This window comes from Crinia signifera, chromosome 1 (genome assembly GCF_055691185.1).
Source record: "Crinia signifera chromosome 1, ASM5569118v1, whole genome shotgun sequence".
Classification (NCBI taxonomy): Eukaryota; Metazoa; Chordata; class Amphibia; order Anura; family Myobatrachidae; genus Crinia; species Crinia signifera.
In genome coordinates, this window is record NC_139217.1 from 307,239,434 (window position 1) to 307,257,850 (window position 18,417).

Sequence of the window (18,417 nt, forward strand, 5' to 3'; positions counted from 1 at the left end):
AACTAGAATGTGTTTCTGTATGGTGTTTATCTTCTTGTCTCCTGCCTTGACTTGTTAAAAAACTGAGCTGCCTGATCTGGAGGCAGGGTAGAGGAGGGGAGGAGCCTGGTCTGCCTGGGGGCAGGAGAAGTTTAACCTCTTGGGTGTTGGAAGCTCTCTCCCACTCCAACTACCCAGCCTGTGGCCCCTGATGTCCTCAAAGAAAGAGATTTACCAGGTAAGACATAAATCTCCTTATCTCCTTAATACTTGGTAAATAGAAGGTTAAGGGGCCACCCAGCACAGCCCCTTTACTGTATCAGCTACAAATCACTTCTCTAAACAAACAACAAGTAATTAAACATAAACATGATTTCCTTGTACTTTACTGTAAAACTGAATCCAAGTATACACTATTAGAATGTACAATTTTAACTGCAAAAAAAGGGATTTCTTCATAGAGATTGAATACAAATTAGTGATTTTACCAGTGTACAAACATTACATAATTCTCAGAAACCTGTTTAGAAACTAGAATGATCACATGAGAATTACTCTTACATCCGCAGTGTGTTACTACTAGTGTCAGTCCTACAGTATCATTGTACTGCATTGGGTGCAAAGATTATCTCCTAGCTGGGCAGGAATGTTGTGTTAGAGTTTTGTACTGTATTCCGAAATGTCTTCATCAGTGTCTGCTTCTCCAATATCAAACCGCAGACTGATCCTCCCAGGTGAGTAGTCATTTCTTTTCAAATCTGTAGGTGAAGAAGATCAAATGTTTGAGAGAGCAGGGGAAATAATGACATATCAGACAATGGATATGAGAGAGGACATACGGATGTAGACTAGCTGTACAGCTTTGCTCCTTTAATGAGGTTTCTGTCGGATCATAGTGCTATGGGGACATGTAAAGGGACTATATTCTGTGCAGTATTGTCAAACTATATACTGCACCAATACACGAATATCATTACAAATTACGCTTGTGCTCTACAACGATCACAGAGAAGGAACAAAGAAGGGGAAGAAAGTCCAGTATTGAACTATATCAATAATATTCATCACATATATGGTAATAAATAGTAAGCTGCAACTTATGAAATTAAATTGTGATCAATGAAAAGACTTCCCAAAAAACGTGCAGTCCCCAGTAATATGGTGGCAAGACCACACGTGGGGGGCATGGTTATGACCTTACAATATGCAGAAGCTTCCAAGCAGCAATATACTGTATGCAAGGCTGCAACTTTGATATTCATCACCTAGGGCAGGCATGTCCAAACTGTGGCCCTCCAGCTGTTGTGAAACTACGCATCCCAGCATGCCTTGCCATAGTTTTAGCATACCCTAATAGTAAAACTGTGGCAAAGCATGCTGGGACTTGTAGATTCACAACATCTGGAGTGCCATAGTTTGGACATGCCTGACCTAGGGCATTGCAGTGATTTGGCTTCACTCCATGCCCCTTCCCTACACTATGCATTCACATATGCCCCACACCCATCGCAGTTGCGGGCCCTGCTATATCTCAGAGGTATTTCACCGGTGCCTAGAAACTTTTGCATATGGAGGGGTTTATTTACTAAGATGGCAGTTCTATTGAAGATGGGATGTTGCTATGGGCAACCAATCAGATTCTATCTATTATATTCTAGAACAGGGGTCTTCAACCCATGGCCCGCGGGCCACGAGTGGCCCGCGGAGCTGATCTCAGTGGCCCCCTGCCCGCCAGCCCGCCATGCACAGGATTTTTTTTTTTATAAGTAAAAGAAAACGCTGCCGAGGGAGGCAGCGTAATGGAGTCCCCCCGGGTGCCGCCTACCCGATTTCCATTGGCTGCAGGCAGGGCAGAGGAGTGGATCCAGCGCGGCTGAGGGAGGAGGAGGCACGTCTGGTCACGAGCTGGGGAGTTGGGACCCGGCGAAGCTGCGGGAGGAGGAGACGCAGCTGGCGGGAGCAGGGGGCCCGGTGCTGGAACTGCAGGAGGATGAGGCACAGCTGGCGGAGGGGACCCGGCGAAACTGCAGGAGGAGGCATGGATGGTGGAAGCAGGTGACCCGGCAAAGCTGCAGGATGAGGAGGTACAGCTGGCGGGAGCAGGGGACCTGGCAATGCTGCCAGCATTACTGGGGGCATTGTGTGTGGGGCATTACTGGGGGCATTGTGTGTGAGGGGCACTGCTGGGGCATTGTGTGTGAGGGGCACTGCTGGGGCATTGTGTGTGAGGGGCACTTCTTGGGCATTGTGTGTGAGGGGCACTGCTGGGGCATTTTGTGTGAGGGGCACTGCTGGGGCATTGTGTGTGAGGGGCACTGCTGGGGCATTGTGTGTGAGGGGCACTACTTGGGCATTGTGAGGGGCACTGCTGGGGCATTGTGTGTGAGGGGCACTGCTGGGGCATTGTGTGTGAGGGGCACTGCTGGGGCATTAGGTGAGGGGCACTGCTGGGGCATCATATGTATAAGCAGGAGTACTGCTGGCATTATGGTCTGTGGCATAATGGGCATCAGTGTGGGGCATAATGTGCAATGGGCATAATTTTTGTGTGGATTAATGTGTAATGGGCATCACGGTGTGCGGCATAATGTGTAATGTGTATTATGGATAAACAGTGTAACAGTGTATATTGATTTAAGTAGCCTTTCATTGTTTGGGTTCAATCTGTGAGGCGTACTAGGTCACTTCATGTTTATATGTCACTGTGCAGCCTTCAGTCAACTTAAGCGTGTGAGGACAACGACCATTCCTGCGGTAACCAATGTCTGGTCATGCAGGTTGCAAAAGAGGTGTCAGGTAATTGTTTTCCTGCTAGTTCACACTCGTTATAATTAGGCCACACTCCTTTTTTGGGAGCGCACCTATGGTGCGTGCAATTTATTCAATATCAAATTATATATGGGGGGGGCACATATTTTACTGTTTGCACTGGAACCCAAATTGGCTGCTGATAACTATTTGGGTATGTGTGTGTGTGTGTGTGTGTGTGTGTGGGGGGGTTATGTGCTGAGTATGGGCGGCTGTGCTAATTATCTATGAAGGACTGTGCTGACGTTATAGGGGAGCTGTGATTCTATGAGGCTGTCCGAAACACCGCAGTAGAGTATAGTGGCCCTCGGGCTTCACTGTCTTTTTTTAGGTGGCCCACACTGTCTTAAAGGTTGAAGACCCCTGTTCTAGAAGGTTCTAAATGAATACAGTAAGAAGTAAATTCTGATCTTTAGTAGAACTCCCATCTTAGTAAATATACCCCAATGCCTCTATCTTCTTACTAATTTATTTCAGGCTTTTACAGATATTTACCATTTCCTACTAGCAGAAATATTGTAAAAATAAAAACATCGCTAATGTTTTAGTTCGTTACAGTTTGACGCAACATAGAATTTTGAGGGTGGCAGAAGAAAACTAAAATGAACGATTCAGTTATATAATTGCTTTTTAGAGTGTGCACCTTTGCTGTAAACAGAAATACAATTTAGTTTGTATTAAGTGTGTTCAATAATTGTATCTGGAGTAACAAATTAAACTATACTATACTAGTAAGCCCACTCGAAGCAAATGCTTCGAAAGCTAGTCTGCTACCTTGTGATTGCCTCCGTGTTTTTGCATGTGAGAGAGAGAAAGAGATGAACAGCAGGGAGGCTGGAAAATTTTATTACCAACTATAATCTCCCTGAAACTAGTTTTCAAAAGTAGGAAAGTATGCTTTGGAATCACCTCTCAACATGCATCTCCTGACTGTGTAACCTGGATCCTCAGCACTAGATCTGATCCATCAGTAATTTCCCAAATTTCCTGCAATTGTTGGTATTTATTCTGCTCTTTGTACAAACCTTTTAGACTTCCTTTCAAAATCTACTCATCCTACAATACCCCTACAACTATCCCCTCTGAGATCATTTCTGCTTCCATTATTCACTCCCCTCTTCTTACACTCATGAGCTTTTTACTTACTTTTCTACATGCACTTAACATCCAAAATTTGTCACTACACCAAATATTCACAAACTTCCCCGAACATTTACTTAGCTCTGCTGCTTTTATTAGCTGGTGATTTATTCACAAATCCAGGCCCTAATCACCTGCCACACTCACATTCAGTTGAGTCAAAACAATATAGAAATCTAGCCAGCCTCATAAATGTCACCTGTGTCCCATCACCCTCCCAGTCACTAAAATGTGCCTTACTAAATGCACGCTGTGTTTGCAATAAACTAACATCAGTCCACAACCTCTTCATCTCTAGCAACTTCAATCTGCTATCACAATCAGACACCGCTTCCCCTGCAGCACTATCACATGGTGGTTTCCACTACACACACACCTCCAGGCTTGGTAACAGTAAAGGAGCTGGGGTAGGAATATTACTGTCCCAGTTGTGCACATACACAGTCCTACCACTGGTTCCTTCACTCACATTCACATAATTTGAACTTCACTCTATCAGGGTTTTCACCCCTTTCTCTGCATGTTGCAGCTATCTATTGCCCACCTGGGCTTCCCAAACAACAATTTATGGAAGATTTCTCTGCCTGGCTCCCACACTTCTTATCTTCTGACATCTCCACCATCATCATGGGTGATTTCAATATCGCTATTGACAGCCCACTTTCTCCTCATGCCTCTAAACTCCTCTCTCTAACCACCTCTCTTGGCCTCACCCAATTGTCTGACTCCTCTACTCACAAGGAGGGCACTGCCTTGATCTGGTATACACAAAGCTATGCTCTGTTTCTGAATTAACTAACGCTCCATTCCCTCTCTCAGATCACAACCTTATCACCTTCTCAACCTCCCCCATTTCTCCAAACACTATAATGCCTAAATCATGCAAGCCTCCTCTAACCCGCAGAAATACTAATGCTATTGATTTTCAACAACGTTCTACCTCTCTGCAACAACTGCTCTCACCCATTTCTACACTTGTCTTTCCTGAGACAGCTTTAACCCACCTGAACCACACTCTACAAACTACCCTTGATGAAGCTGCCCCAGTTACTCCTCACAATCCATGTAGGCTTAGATGCCAACCGTGGCACTCTAAATTAACAAGACACCTGCAAAAACTATCACGTAGATTGGAACGTCAGTGACATAAATCTCAAAATCCAAGTGACTTTGTCACAATTAAGACTACCTACCACTCCTATCGTAATGCTCTGAACACTGCTAAACAAACTTATTTTCAATCTCCCATCTCTTCTCATGCCACTAAACCCAAGCAACTTTTTAATACATTTAAATCACATCTTTACCCTCCTTCACCCTCCCCACCTGCCAATATCAGTGCATAAGAGCTTGCTACGTTCTTCAAGGAAAATATTGCTAAAATGCAAGATGAAATAGCATGCTCTTCCTTAGCCAGTGGCTTGCTTACTTTTTTTCCTGAGCCATTTGCCACTTTCTCCTCATTTCACCCCACAAGTGAGGATGAAGTATTCATACTCTTCTCATCTTCCTACTCGTCTAACTCTCCTCTTGATCCTACACCCTTACAAGTCAGTAAAGCTCTGTCTCCTGTGCTTATCCCAAGCTTAACTAAAATCTGTAACCTCTCTCTCAACTGGTATCTTTCCTTCTCTGTTCAAGCATGCACTTATTACTCCCATTCTAAAAAAACACAATTCTGATTCAAACTGTCTCTCTAACTACCATCCTATATCTCAGCACCCATGCCTCTCCAAGCTACTTGAGAGACTTGACTACACTCGCCTCACACACTTTCTTAACTCCTACAACTTATTGGACCCACTTCAGTCAGGCTTTCGCTCTCAGCAGTCCACAGAGACAGCACTGACTAAAGTTGTCACTGATCTGACCACTGCTAAATCTAAAGTCCATTTCTCACTACTTATTCTTCTAGATATCTGAGCTGTCTTTGATACTGTTGACCACTCTCTTCTCATACAAATACTACAATCCCTAGGTCTTCAGAACACAGTCCTTTCTTGGTTTTCTTCCTACTTATCTAATCGTTCTTTCAGTGTTTGCTTCTAAGATTCTACCTCCTCCTCACTACCTCTGTTCATCGGAGTACCACAAGGCTCAGTCTTAGGACCTCTGCTTTTCTTAATCTATACCCCCTCACTTGGGAAACTAATCAACTCTTTTGGATTTCAGTATAATCTGTACGCTGATGATACTCAAATCTAGCTTTCCTCCCCGGAATTGTCACCATCAGTATTGCTCCGTGTCTCTGAATGTCTTTCTGCCATTTCATCTTGGATGTCATCTCGCCACCTCAAACTCCACATTTCCAAAACAGAATTAATTATATACCCACCAGCCAAGAGTAGTTACCAACCTAATATCTCTATCACTGTTGAGAACACAACAATTAATCCTACTCCACAAGCTTGCTGCCTAGGGGTCATCCTTGATTCTAAACTGTCCTTCATTCCTCACATTCAATCTGTCTCTAAATCCTGTTACATGCATTTAAAAAACATATCCAAAATTTGTCTGTACCTTACACAAGACACTGCAAAAACGCTAATCCATGCACTCATTATATCACATATTGACTAACGCAATAGCCTCCTTACCGGTCTTCCTAAGAAAAAACTCTCACCACCTGAGGCGTAACTAGAACTTTGCAGGCCCGATAGCAAAATTTTAATAGCCCCCCCCCCCCCAACCTTTATCAGTAGAACAAAAAGAGAGAAAGAGGAGCAAGTAAGAGAGTAAAAGAGAGAGTGTCTTCATGGAAACAGATGGAATGAGAGAAAGAGAGACAGTGTTAGAGAGAGAAAGATACAGGAACAAGAGAGCGGGAGAAAGAGCGAGCAGGGGGTAGAGGCATAGACGGACAGATAGACGAGGGAGGCATGGACAGACATATGGATGGACAGAGTACCATATAGGGGCATAGATGGACAGACTGGCCGGGCATAGACAGACGGACAGACAAAAAAGGGCGGGCATAGACAGACGGATTGAAGGAGCATACATAGACACATGGGAGGGGGCATGGATGGATGGAAGGAGCATAGATGGCTGGATAGGAAGGAGCATAGATGGCTGGATAGGAAGGAGCATAGATGGCTGGATAGGAAGGAGCATAGATGGCTGGATAAGAAGGAGCATAGATGGATGGAATGGAGGGAGCATAGATGGCTGGGTTGAAAGAGTATAGATGGCTGGATAGGAAGGAGCATAGATGGATGGTTGGGAGGAAGCATAGACAGACGGAAGGTGTATAGATGGATGAATGGGAGAGAGCATAGATGGACAGATTAGCGGGGACATAGATGGACGGAAGGTGTATAGACGGATGGATGGGAGAAAGCATAGATGGACAGATTAGAGGGGGCATAGATGGACGGAAGGTGTATAGACGGATGGATGGGAGAAAGCATAGAGAGACAGATTAGAGGGGGCATAGATGGACGGAAGGAGCATATAAATGTAGACGGGTCAAGAAGTAGGAACAGGAGGGGGACTGACAAAGAACCATAGACAGATAGACAGAAGAGGGCATAGAAAGACAGACAGATGGAAGGAGCATAGACAGATGGATGGGAGGGGACATCGATGGGTGGGTGAATGTATAAGAGGAAGACATAGATTGGTGGAATTGCAGGATGGGGTACAGATGGACAGTGATGTGGATGGAGCTGCTGGAGGAGATACTTATCATTATTGCAGGCTCAGTAGCAGCCCTCAGCAATCCTACAGGCCGGACACCATCCCCGACCCCTCCTCCAGACTGGCCTACCTTGCAGCAGCAGCTTCTGCCCCTCTTATTCTCTGGCTACACCCGCAGCAGCCTCTCTCCAGTCCTCCGCCTTTCCCCTGCAGCGCAGCCGTCTCTCCCTCGTAGCCACAGGAGCTTCTCTCATCTCTGCTCCTCTGTATGATGTCAGGCAAAGCGTGCCTGCTGGTGCTGCTGTAGCAGCGCTAGGGATGTGCGGCTGACAGACCAGTGGCGTGTCAGTCAGCCGCCTGGTGCCGCTTCCGGTTCCGTGATGTGAATCCGTCACCCTCTATCGTCCTCCTCCACTCCCCACATTTGGCCTGCGGTAGCAGCAGGAGTACATTTTTTTAAATTTAACAAAACAATGCAGAGGGTGCAGGGGATTGCCACGGGCCCCCCAAGCCGCCGGGCTCCGTAGCAGCTGCATCCCCTGCACCCTCTATAGTTACGCCACTGCTCACCACTAGAAATCCATTTTGAATGCAGCTGCAAGGCTGATCTTCCTGGCTAGACGCTCATCGTCTGCTACTCCGCTCTGTCAGTCCCTCCATTGGTTGCCTGTATATTACCGCATTCAATATAAAATACTTCTACTTACATACACCATTACTCTGACTACACCGACTTATATCTCTTCACTTATCTCAAAATATATCCCCACCGACCTCTACGCTCTGACGAAGATCTGCGTCTCTCATCCACACTCATTACTCGCTCCCACTTACACTTACAGGAATTTTGTCGGGCAGCACCCACCTTATGCAATGCCCTTCAATGCACACTAAGACTCTCCTCTAGCCTCCAAGCTTTCAAGCGCTCCCTGAAAACTCACCTCTTCAGGCAAGCCTATCATATTCAGGACCCCCACACAACCTCCAGTATCATTTATATCTATTTGCATCCCATCAGGACTGTCTTGTAATCTGATGGGACTGCCATGCTATGGAATTCTATCCTTAGGTTTCCCTCCTATTATCCCTATAGATTGTAAGCTTGCAAGCAGGGCCCTCCTATCTCCATGTCGGTTTGTATCTACCCAGTTTGTTTAATCACTGTTGTTTCCAATTGTAACGCAAAACGGAATATGCTGCGCTATATAAGAAACTGTAAATAAATAAATTAATAAATAATAAGAGATGTAGTTTCACTCGCTGCCAACAGATGGCAGTGTTTTGGAGACACACAAATGGACACTAGACATATATATATATATATATCTCTATATAGATATATGACTAGTAAGCCCGCTCGAAGCAAATGCTTTGAAAGCTAGTCTGCTACCATGCTATCTCCTGCCTCTGTGTTTGTGCATGTGTGAGAAAGAGATGTAGTTTCACTCTCTGACAGCAGATGGCAGTGTTTCGGAGACTCACGGACACTAGACATATATATAGATGATGAGTGGGGTACAATGAATGTTGCCCTCACTTAGAACAGTCTGCTAATACAACACTGAAAACATACACAAATGCCGATGAGGTTAACAAGCATTTCTAATGACAAGGAGGGGGTCTGTATGACTCTGGCTGTCCATAGATAAACAGAATATAGAATCCGCATGATCCCAGCAAAACTACAGAGGAAAGCAAAGACTTAATATAAGACAGGGATAAAGAGTTTAATAATGGAATTGTTAACACTGTGCAGGCCCTCCTGACACGGTAGGGGTCACTTTAATATAATTTTGTGTTGCATGACTGGTTATGGCAGTATTGGTGCTATGCCTCTTCTTTGAAATGATTGACAGGCCGAGGGCAGAGAGGTAGGCACGCAGCAGCTGTACTTAATAGACTCAGCAGCAGTGAAAGACTGTCTCATCATGTGCCTCATTTAATGTAGAAGTGTCAATGCTGTTTAATCTCTTCTCTGAGCAGCTCTTAAGTAAATCCCTTCCTAAACTCCTCTCAGAATATTTTTATAATCTTGAAAGTAGAATGTCAGCACTGAACTGGAAATTAGGCAGAAGTTACACATTTGAACAAAATAATACGGAAAAATAGTGTTGATTTCTAGAATAATCAGACGTGTACAATACATACCAGGCAGCTTCAGTTTTCTGCAGCAAGAGTTGCATCGGTGTTTTGAAACAAAGTTTGTAAGTGCGCGTTCTCCTAAATTGGCCGGTCCAAATACCATACCTCTCGATCTATAGAGAAAGCAAAGCACGTCCCAAAATCCATCAGTAAATAAGCCCCATACAGTAGTTTCACAAAGTTACACTGTTTATTACTAAGACAGGAGTTCCATTGAAGATGGGATGTTGCCCATAGTAACCAATGAGATTCTATTTCTTATCTTCTAGAACAGGGATGGGCAACAAGCGGCCCTCCAGATGTTAATAAACTACACATCCCAGCATGCCTTGCATCAGTTTTACCTTGGCCAAATAGCACAAATAAGGCAAGGCATGCTGGGATGTGTAGTTCATCAACATCTGGAGGGCCGCTTGTTGCCCACCCCTATTCTAGAAACTGCTAAATAAAGGAGAATATTCTTATTAGTTGCTAATGCTATGGGCAACATCCCCCTTCAATAAAACTACCATCTTAGTAAATAAACCCCTATGTTGTGGATCAATACTGTACCGGGAAATACTGTGTCAATGACCTAAAGCGGTGTGATGATATAATAAGCGGTGGGCACAAACGTACTCTCTTCTGTAAAAGCACATCTTGATGTGTCTGTGGATTGAGTCATCCATTTGTTACAGGGTGAAATGTGCAAAGAAACCGCTCTGTGCAAACAGATGGACAGACAATGTTACAATGTGTTTGGGCGAGATGCAGCAAGTATCATAATTCGCTTGTAATGCATCCTGACACTCTCTGGATGCATATATTTATTCACTGTAAACAATGTTCACAATATGCATGAACATTTTAGCAAAGGAGGCTCTCGCGGGAAGAGTTGTCCTTTATGTTGATAGAACTTCCAGGCTAAGGTTAAGGACCAGGTCAGGAGTCCTATCTGCACATGGGTTGAGCGACACTTGCAAGTGGAAATGCTTTGAGGGATCTGGTTGGATCTCTCACAGCAGGGAGGTGCGATAGAAGTCCATAGTCTTCAATGGGGCATTGCTAATCTGAAGATTGCATTGCCCATCGCATCCAAGCCCTGGAATCTATCACATTCAGGGTGTGGTGCATATGCAGAACATGTCCAAACCTCCGTAAGTGGCATATTTGGAGGTTTGGCTGCTTTCTAAACTTTTCTGCATCTTGCCCTTGGTATTTTCAGAATGGGAGCTTGTGTTTGTACTTACTGCTTGTCTTCTGGTTTAATAACAGATGGATCAGTAAGATTTTCCCCAACACCTGCAAGTTAAAGCCAATATAGAAATAATTATAGAAACATAGAAACATAGAATTTGACAGCAGATAACAACCACTTGGCCCATCTAGTCTGCCCCTTTTTTAAACATGTTACCTCAAATCATATTTTTGTAAGGATATCAATATGCCTATCCCAAGCATGTTTAAATTGTACTACTGTATTTGCGTCTACCACCTCTGATGGGAGGCTTTTCCACTTATCTACTACTCTTTCTGTGAAGTAATTCTTCCTCACATTTTCCCTGAATCTTCCTCCCTCTAGTTTCAGTGCATGTCCTCCTGTTCTGTTGCTCCTCTTCCTGTGAAGAATGTCTCCCATCTGTACCTTGTTAAAACCCTTGATGTATTTGAAGATTCCTATCATGTCCCCCCTTTCCCTTCTCTGCTCTAAAGTATACATATTAAGATCTTTTAGTCTTTCCTGGTACGTTTTGTGATGTAGGCCATGCACCATTTTAGTTGCCCTTCTTTGTACAGTCTCTAATGTATTTATATCCTTCTGGAGATATGGCCCCAGAACTAAACACAGTACTCTAGATGAGTTCGTACCAATGACCTATAAAGTGGCATTATTACTTCTTTCTACTGCTGATACCTCTCCCCTATTATGTAATTTACAATTTAATAAAATATATTTGACAGCTTTCAATTACTACATATTGCTGTTTTAATACATACTTGAGGCCTACAAGCAATAGGGGGCAAGCAGGAAAGATTCTGAACTGTAAAAGACTGTAGAAAGCCACTTTTGGTTTTACTATGTAGAGCTAGATAATGAAAACTACTTTAAATAGAGACAGGAAAATCTACTGTATATCTGGGGTAAATCCAGTATGAAATGATTATGTGTGAATGCCAACCTTTAAAATGACACTGTCCCATCTCAAATCATCAATGTCCCAAAAGTAATATTACATCTATACAAGCTCAGTTCAGTTCTGTTTCTGTTCAGTAGAAACAGGTTAATCGAGGCACCGCACTGATCAGGTCTGAATCAGCCCCATTACTTTTCCTTATTATAGTAATGCACCTAGCACATCATGCAACACAATGTAGTGCTCCTTATACATATTCCACACACTGTAATGTCACTTATACAATATGCCACACATTGGGGTTTATTTTGGTTCACTTATTCTGACAAATTCCTTCTTCGATGGACAAAACCATGTGCACTGCAGGGGGGCAGATGTAAATTGTGCAGAGAGAATTAGATTTGGGTAAGTTATTTTGTTTCTGTGCAGGGTAAATACTGGCTGCATTATTTTTACATAAAGCTCATTTCATGCAGCTTTTTGCATCTTCTCCCGGTGGCGCCAGCACTTATGGTTAACACTATATGCGCAGTGTTTTAACTATACATTTTGTGTCCATCTGCCACATGGCATTTTAGTACCACTTACACAGAATGCACCCAGTAGTGCCATATACAGAACATACCCTGTAGTGCCATATACATAATGCCCCCAGTAGTGCCATATACGTAAGGGCACAGTATTTGCACACACCTCCTCTCATACATCGACCAGCCTTCTCTACATTTGCCTGATCTTTGAAGATAGAGGGAAGTAGAAGGGGTCGAATATCAACATACTAATACCGTATATTCTTCATTAATGTGAATATTATCATTGTGATGATAATTAATTTCCATGTGTCTGTAACAATTGTAATCTATTATTGCTCAACCAGTCTACTTTATACCATTGATTCATAATAAGTTACTGACAGGCGCAATCACAATATTTTCACTATACTACCAAACTGGCAGGACATGTATTTGTGGCTATCCCTAATAAAACAATGCATAAAGGAAACGATGTCATAATTTTTTATGTTTATTATCTGTTTGTAAATCTTTTCTGTTTGCTATGCAATACATATAACTACTTGTTACAGTATATGATCTTTACCTTGTAGATCAAGAACAAGTAGCTCTCCATTTGTGTATTCATAGGTCCAGTGGGAAAAGGATAACAGCGCCTCCTCCAGTAAAGTGGTGGGAGTGATTTCATCACCGTTGTTGTTGTTATACTTGCGGAATTCTCCTGTCATATATTTCTCTATTGTTAGCCATTGGTTAGCAGAATGACAGTAGATCAGGTAGACTTCTAAGAATCTGCAAATACAAAACAAAAAAAAAGGAGAAAGTGCTTCAGAAAAAAATGATAGAAATGTAAAATTAACAGGCGTAATAAAAATGGTCTCGAATATTTTGTGTGTGTCAATAGCCATGGGAGATCTGGTATCCGGATGATGGGTGACACCATGTGGTCAACATGCACAAGTTTGACATACATAAAATGTCGACATGGCAATGGTCAACACATGAATTGGCCGACAGGAGTTTTTCCCTTTTTTTTGGATTTTTTCATACTTTATCATCCAAGTGGAATATGACTGGGAATGATAAAAAGACCCAAAGTATGGAGAATGGGTGCAAGCCATGTGAGTGGACATGGTGCAATAATCGGGGGTCCATTTGCTCAGGTGCCAACATTGACAACAACAAAAAATGCGTAGAACCTTTGTAGCCCTTTTTATTTTAATATTTTACATGTTGACCTTTTGCTTGGGTCGACCTTTTGCATGTTGACCTTTTGGGGTTGACCAAATTTGTTTACATGGCGACGTGGGAGGCTTTTTCCCCTTCGCGTATCTAGACGCTCCTGACGCGCCGGGTGACGTACCACGCTGCACAGGCACGTGGCGCCTGACGCGAAGGGAGGGGAGTGCGCGAGAGAGGGGGGAACCTTGATGACGCAGGGCTTACCCGAGTCACGTGTGATCACGTGACGACGGGTTGCCTAGCGACACATTGGACGCGACTGCGAGACCGCAGGAGGAATCCCCGCTCCCTCTACCGATACCGGCAATCGGTGAGGAGTAGGGTCTCCCTGTCAGGTAAGAACAGTCACCGAGTCCGGGCACCACCATGAATTGTTTTATAGTGGGCAAATTGTTGCCGTTTGAAACGTATATGCATTTGCAGCCTATTTCCGGGTCATGTGACCGATTGACACAGATATCTGTAGTTACCAATTGCCTCTAACTTAAGATTCCTTACATGATTTTCAAATGTATTAACTTAAAGATTGCCTCCTGATAAAATGTATTATTCAAAAAGATTAGTATACACACGGTTCTCTGAGTTTAAATTGTTTTTATTATTATGTAACAAGTCTGGTGCACCTGTGAATCATTAATCAAATCAGCAGCACAGGTATAAAGCCTGAAACCGGCTGCTCACACACCACATTTGCTCCTGAGGAAGCCGGAGGAGGATATTCCGGGGAAACGCGTTGAGCTGTACATTACCTGCTGACTCCATCCTAAAGTGACCTGGTTCAACACCCTACAGACACCCCTTTGTCTTACTGGATGAAAAATCGTTTGGGTTTGCATTATCCCTAAAGATCCATACAGAGGAGGAGAAGTCTTCATTAAAAGGGAACCGTGAGCCTTTGAAAACATAAGGCATTCTAGAACCATCGTTGTCACAGATTCTGGACTCAAAACCTTACCAGACGGATTGATGGTAATATAAGTCAGCTTACAAATCCCCCCTATTACGGGACTTTATCTTATATGAGAATAACCTCAAGTGATAAATGATTCACCAGCATTCAATTTTATTTCTATATTTATTTTTATTTTCTTATTAAATGTATGTATGTATGTATTTTATACGATAATTAAATATATTTTTATGAGAACCGTGTAATTACTGAAACAGCAAGCGCTGGCACACAAATATTTCTTTTTTCTTGTTGACCAAATTAGTGTCTACCATATGATCTACACTCAGCAGATATATGGCATGAGCCAGGTCTTGCATGCTTAGAAAAGGCCATCTCTCTGCTCATTAATTCTGTTCTACCTTAATATATTATTATAATTATTACTACTACTATATGTCCATTTCATAAGTGTGAAAGAAAATGTAAAAGGTGGCACATAACGTTCAAAATGAAAAATATCTACTTGATTGATGAAAGAGGCAGTATACTGTAGCTTCAGTTTCTTCATCGGATGTAAAAGACAAGGTTCAAACCAGGTAACAGACCAGAGACATACACCCTGAGTCAAGCCCTTTCACATTGAGGCAGAACCCGGGTAAGTTAGCCCAGCAATATTCCAAGCTATTCTCTCAGTGTGAAGGGGATATTAGTGAAGCAGGCATGGTATATTGTGAGCAGGTTGCCTCCTGCCAGGCTCACTGATTTAAAAAACATTCAAATAATCCCTTATATTAAGATCTGCTTACTCAGCTTTGGATCCACAATACATATTAGGGGTAAATTTACTGAAGCTTGTAAAAATGAAAATCACATAGCAGATTGTGGGGGGTATTCAATCCCGGGTCACGACTGTCGATCCGGCCCGACAGCTGTGACCCTGGCCCGTTTTCGTTTTGTTCAACCGCAGATCGCCAGGCGCGATTCAATTTGCGATTGGCAAAAAAGGGGGCGTGTCCACGTAAACGGGCGTGGATTGTCGATATTCGGCTGCGATCGCGACAATTCACGGCTGAAATCTACAAAACGGTCGGGCCCATTGTGTCGATGTGCCTCTTCAATGCTGTCGGAAAAGACAGCATTGAATAGGCGGTCGCCGCTATTTGCCCCATCGCAAATTGCGGCCGGGATTGAATACCCCCCTATGTCCAGTGTTCCCTCTAAGCTGTGCGCGCACACACAACTCGACGAGCGTGCGCACAGACATTACAGCAGAGCGCACAAAGCAGCAGTTTTCCCTTTTTGCAGTTGTGAACTCAATTAATGTGTGTTTCACCCATTAACTACATTGTGTGCTGTGTTTTGAATGTTTAAATGTTTTGAATGTTTAATATAATTTTGAAGTAAAGTTAACACATATGCTGAACGTCGTTTTCCAGTTATATATATGAATTTGACTCACAAAAATTTGAATTTCCTTCCAAAGTTGCACAGGCAATATCTTTTGCCGCACACAGCCTTCGTAAAATTAGAGGGAACGTTGCCTACTGTATGTCTATAATTTTTTTATTGCATCTTAGAAAATGATAGATAAAATCTTGTTATGGGCAACATCACCTTTTTTTCATTTTTAGAAGATTTAGTAAATGTACTCCTTAGTATAGAACGTCACCGACTCCTTAACTCACTGATCCAGTATAGACATAGTGCATGCAATGGGCCAGATGTTCTAAGCTTCAAAAAGTTATAAAGATGAGAGCAATAAACAACCAGCCAATCAGCTCCTAAGTGTCATTTTTAAATCCCAGTCGGTAGCATGACAGTTAGGAGCTGATTGTCTGGTAGTTGATCACTCTCCACTTTATCACTTTTGAAGCTTAGTAAACCTGGTCCAATATATTTAAACAATCATATTTGCCTATTCCAGCATATCTCACAATCAGATCTGCATGTCCCAGGACCAGTATATATCACAACCAATCACAAGTGCATGTCTCAACATACAGTATCACACAATCAATTCTGTTTGTCCAAGTCATACAGTACCTGCATGTCTCATCATATCTCGCAATCAATCATTTCTACATCAGTTACATTTAACATTATAATGTAGGTACGCATGTATTCTCACAAGGCCAATCGCAGAAACATAATGATACAGACACAATACAAACTCAATTTAAATAGCACAAAATTCATTAATCAATCTCAAGTTCACTAAACTACAACATTATATGCAATAATATTCTCATAAACGGCATTTAAGCATTTAAGTTTACCTCAACATGTAGGGAATACTGTGTGGCTTCAATTGATTGAAGGTATAAATCAACTTCTGTGCAGCTCTCTGTTGCTGAATCTCCTATATAACGTACATGCACATAACCTTTAATTCATTCATCTTTTTGTCTTTCTTAAATCTCTTATTCCTAATCCTATATCACATGTTGCCCCAATGTCAGATCAGGGGTAGGGGACCATGCATGTCACACAGCACAAGTCAGAGATGGCTGGATAATTACAATTTGGGAAAGGGAATGTATGCAGAGCAGCTAGCAACCTCTTCTACAATGCTACACTGACAGAACAGCATGTGGGTAATGCATGAAATATGCTATATCCTACACATATGGATGACTCATATACAGCAAACACTGTTGCTTACTTCACTTCTTACTATAATAGTTATTCCCTGATTACAAGAAAGTGTCATTAGAAACAAAATATGGGGACTTAAGGAGTCTTTGCTAGATTTAGTTTTAAATGCCCTAATGGTGGATTACAGTCCCGATCCCCAATGTACTGATGGAAATTGGGTCAGCGTGTTTAAGTACATTATTTATTTATTACCATTTATTTATATAGCGCACACATATTCCGCAGCGCTTTACAGAGAATATTTAAGCATTCGCATCAGTCCCTGCCCCCGTAGAGCTCACAATCTATATTCCCTACCCCATATACACGCACACACAGACACAGACATGTTTAATTTTGTTAGAAGCCAATTAACCTACCAGTATATTTTTGTAATGTGGGAGGAAACCAGAGTACCCAGAGTAAACCCTTGCACATACTGGGAGAATATACAAACTCCGCACAGTTAGGGCCATGGTGGGAATGGAACCCATGACCTCAGTACTGTGAGGCAGTAATGCTAACCATTACACCATCCGTACTGCCCCAACGTACGTAGCTCCACTCCTCACATAGGCCTAGATGAGAGGTAACTGCCAGCACCACAACACAACAACTGAAGGTGTCCAAACACCCTTCCCAATAACACAAATTTCCCATTTGGCTGGTTGGTGCCACTGACCCCAGTACTGTCATTTCAACCTAACCATTTATTAGAGGGGAGAGGACATCAATGAAGTATGGTAAGATGACCCCACTGCCATTTTTTTTGCTTATTGAACTACAATGCCAACACACACAAAAAGAGGACAGAAGATTGGAATTTACTGAAGAAAAAGAGGCCCCAATTAAAACACAGCAAATATAAAACCCAATTCACACTATAAAATTGCATAAAACTTATCCCCCACCCAAAATTCCACATACCAATACAGCCTAATAGCCTAAACTAACCTAAACAAAACACACCAACAAGCTCAAATACATTAGAGCTGAAGTCTGCCACAGTCTTGGAGTTTCAGGCATATGAAATTTCTTCTATAATTCTATAATAAACCTTACATTAGACTTGTACTTAAGACAATCTGACTGAACAGGTTTTTTTTATTTTATTATATAATCCACACTAAGTAAAAATATACTTTTAGTGCTCAGCCCAGGAATGATTTTGCAAAGCAGACCGTACTCTAAACATCCAATATAGGAATTCAATTACAAAATGGAAGTATCCAGGCTAGGATACATGGTTAAATTTGACATATGATTGGTCTCATGCTATATTTTCTAGCAGCTAATATAAGTGTGGCCATTACAG

General features: G+C 42.5%; 1 protein-coding gene across 1 annotated transcript in view; it reads right to left on the reverse strand.

The window, feature by feature from the left end:
• Positions 1-368: 368 nt before the first annotated feature.
• The window catches only part of TRPM6 (transient receptor potential cation channel subfamily M member 6), a 155,303-nt gene continuing 137,254 nt past the window's right edge, over positions 369-18,417 (reverse strand). Inside the window, exons 35-39 of the mRNA XM_083186111.1 lie at positions 16,745-16,827; positions 12,921-13,126; positions 10,938-10,989; positions 9,715-9,821; positions 369-737 (exon numbers count right to left, since the gene is read on the reverse strand). Of these exons, the coding sequence (XP_083042237.1) occupies positions 634-737; positions 9,715-9,821; positions 10,938-10,989; positions 12,921-13,126; positions 16,745-16,827 (552 nt within the window). The 3' untranslated portion in view covers positions 369-633. The remainder of the gene's footprint in view (positions 738-9,714; positions 9,822-10,937; positions 10,990-12,920; positions 13,127-16,744; positions 16,828-18,417) is intronic.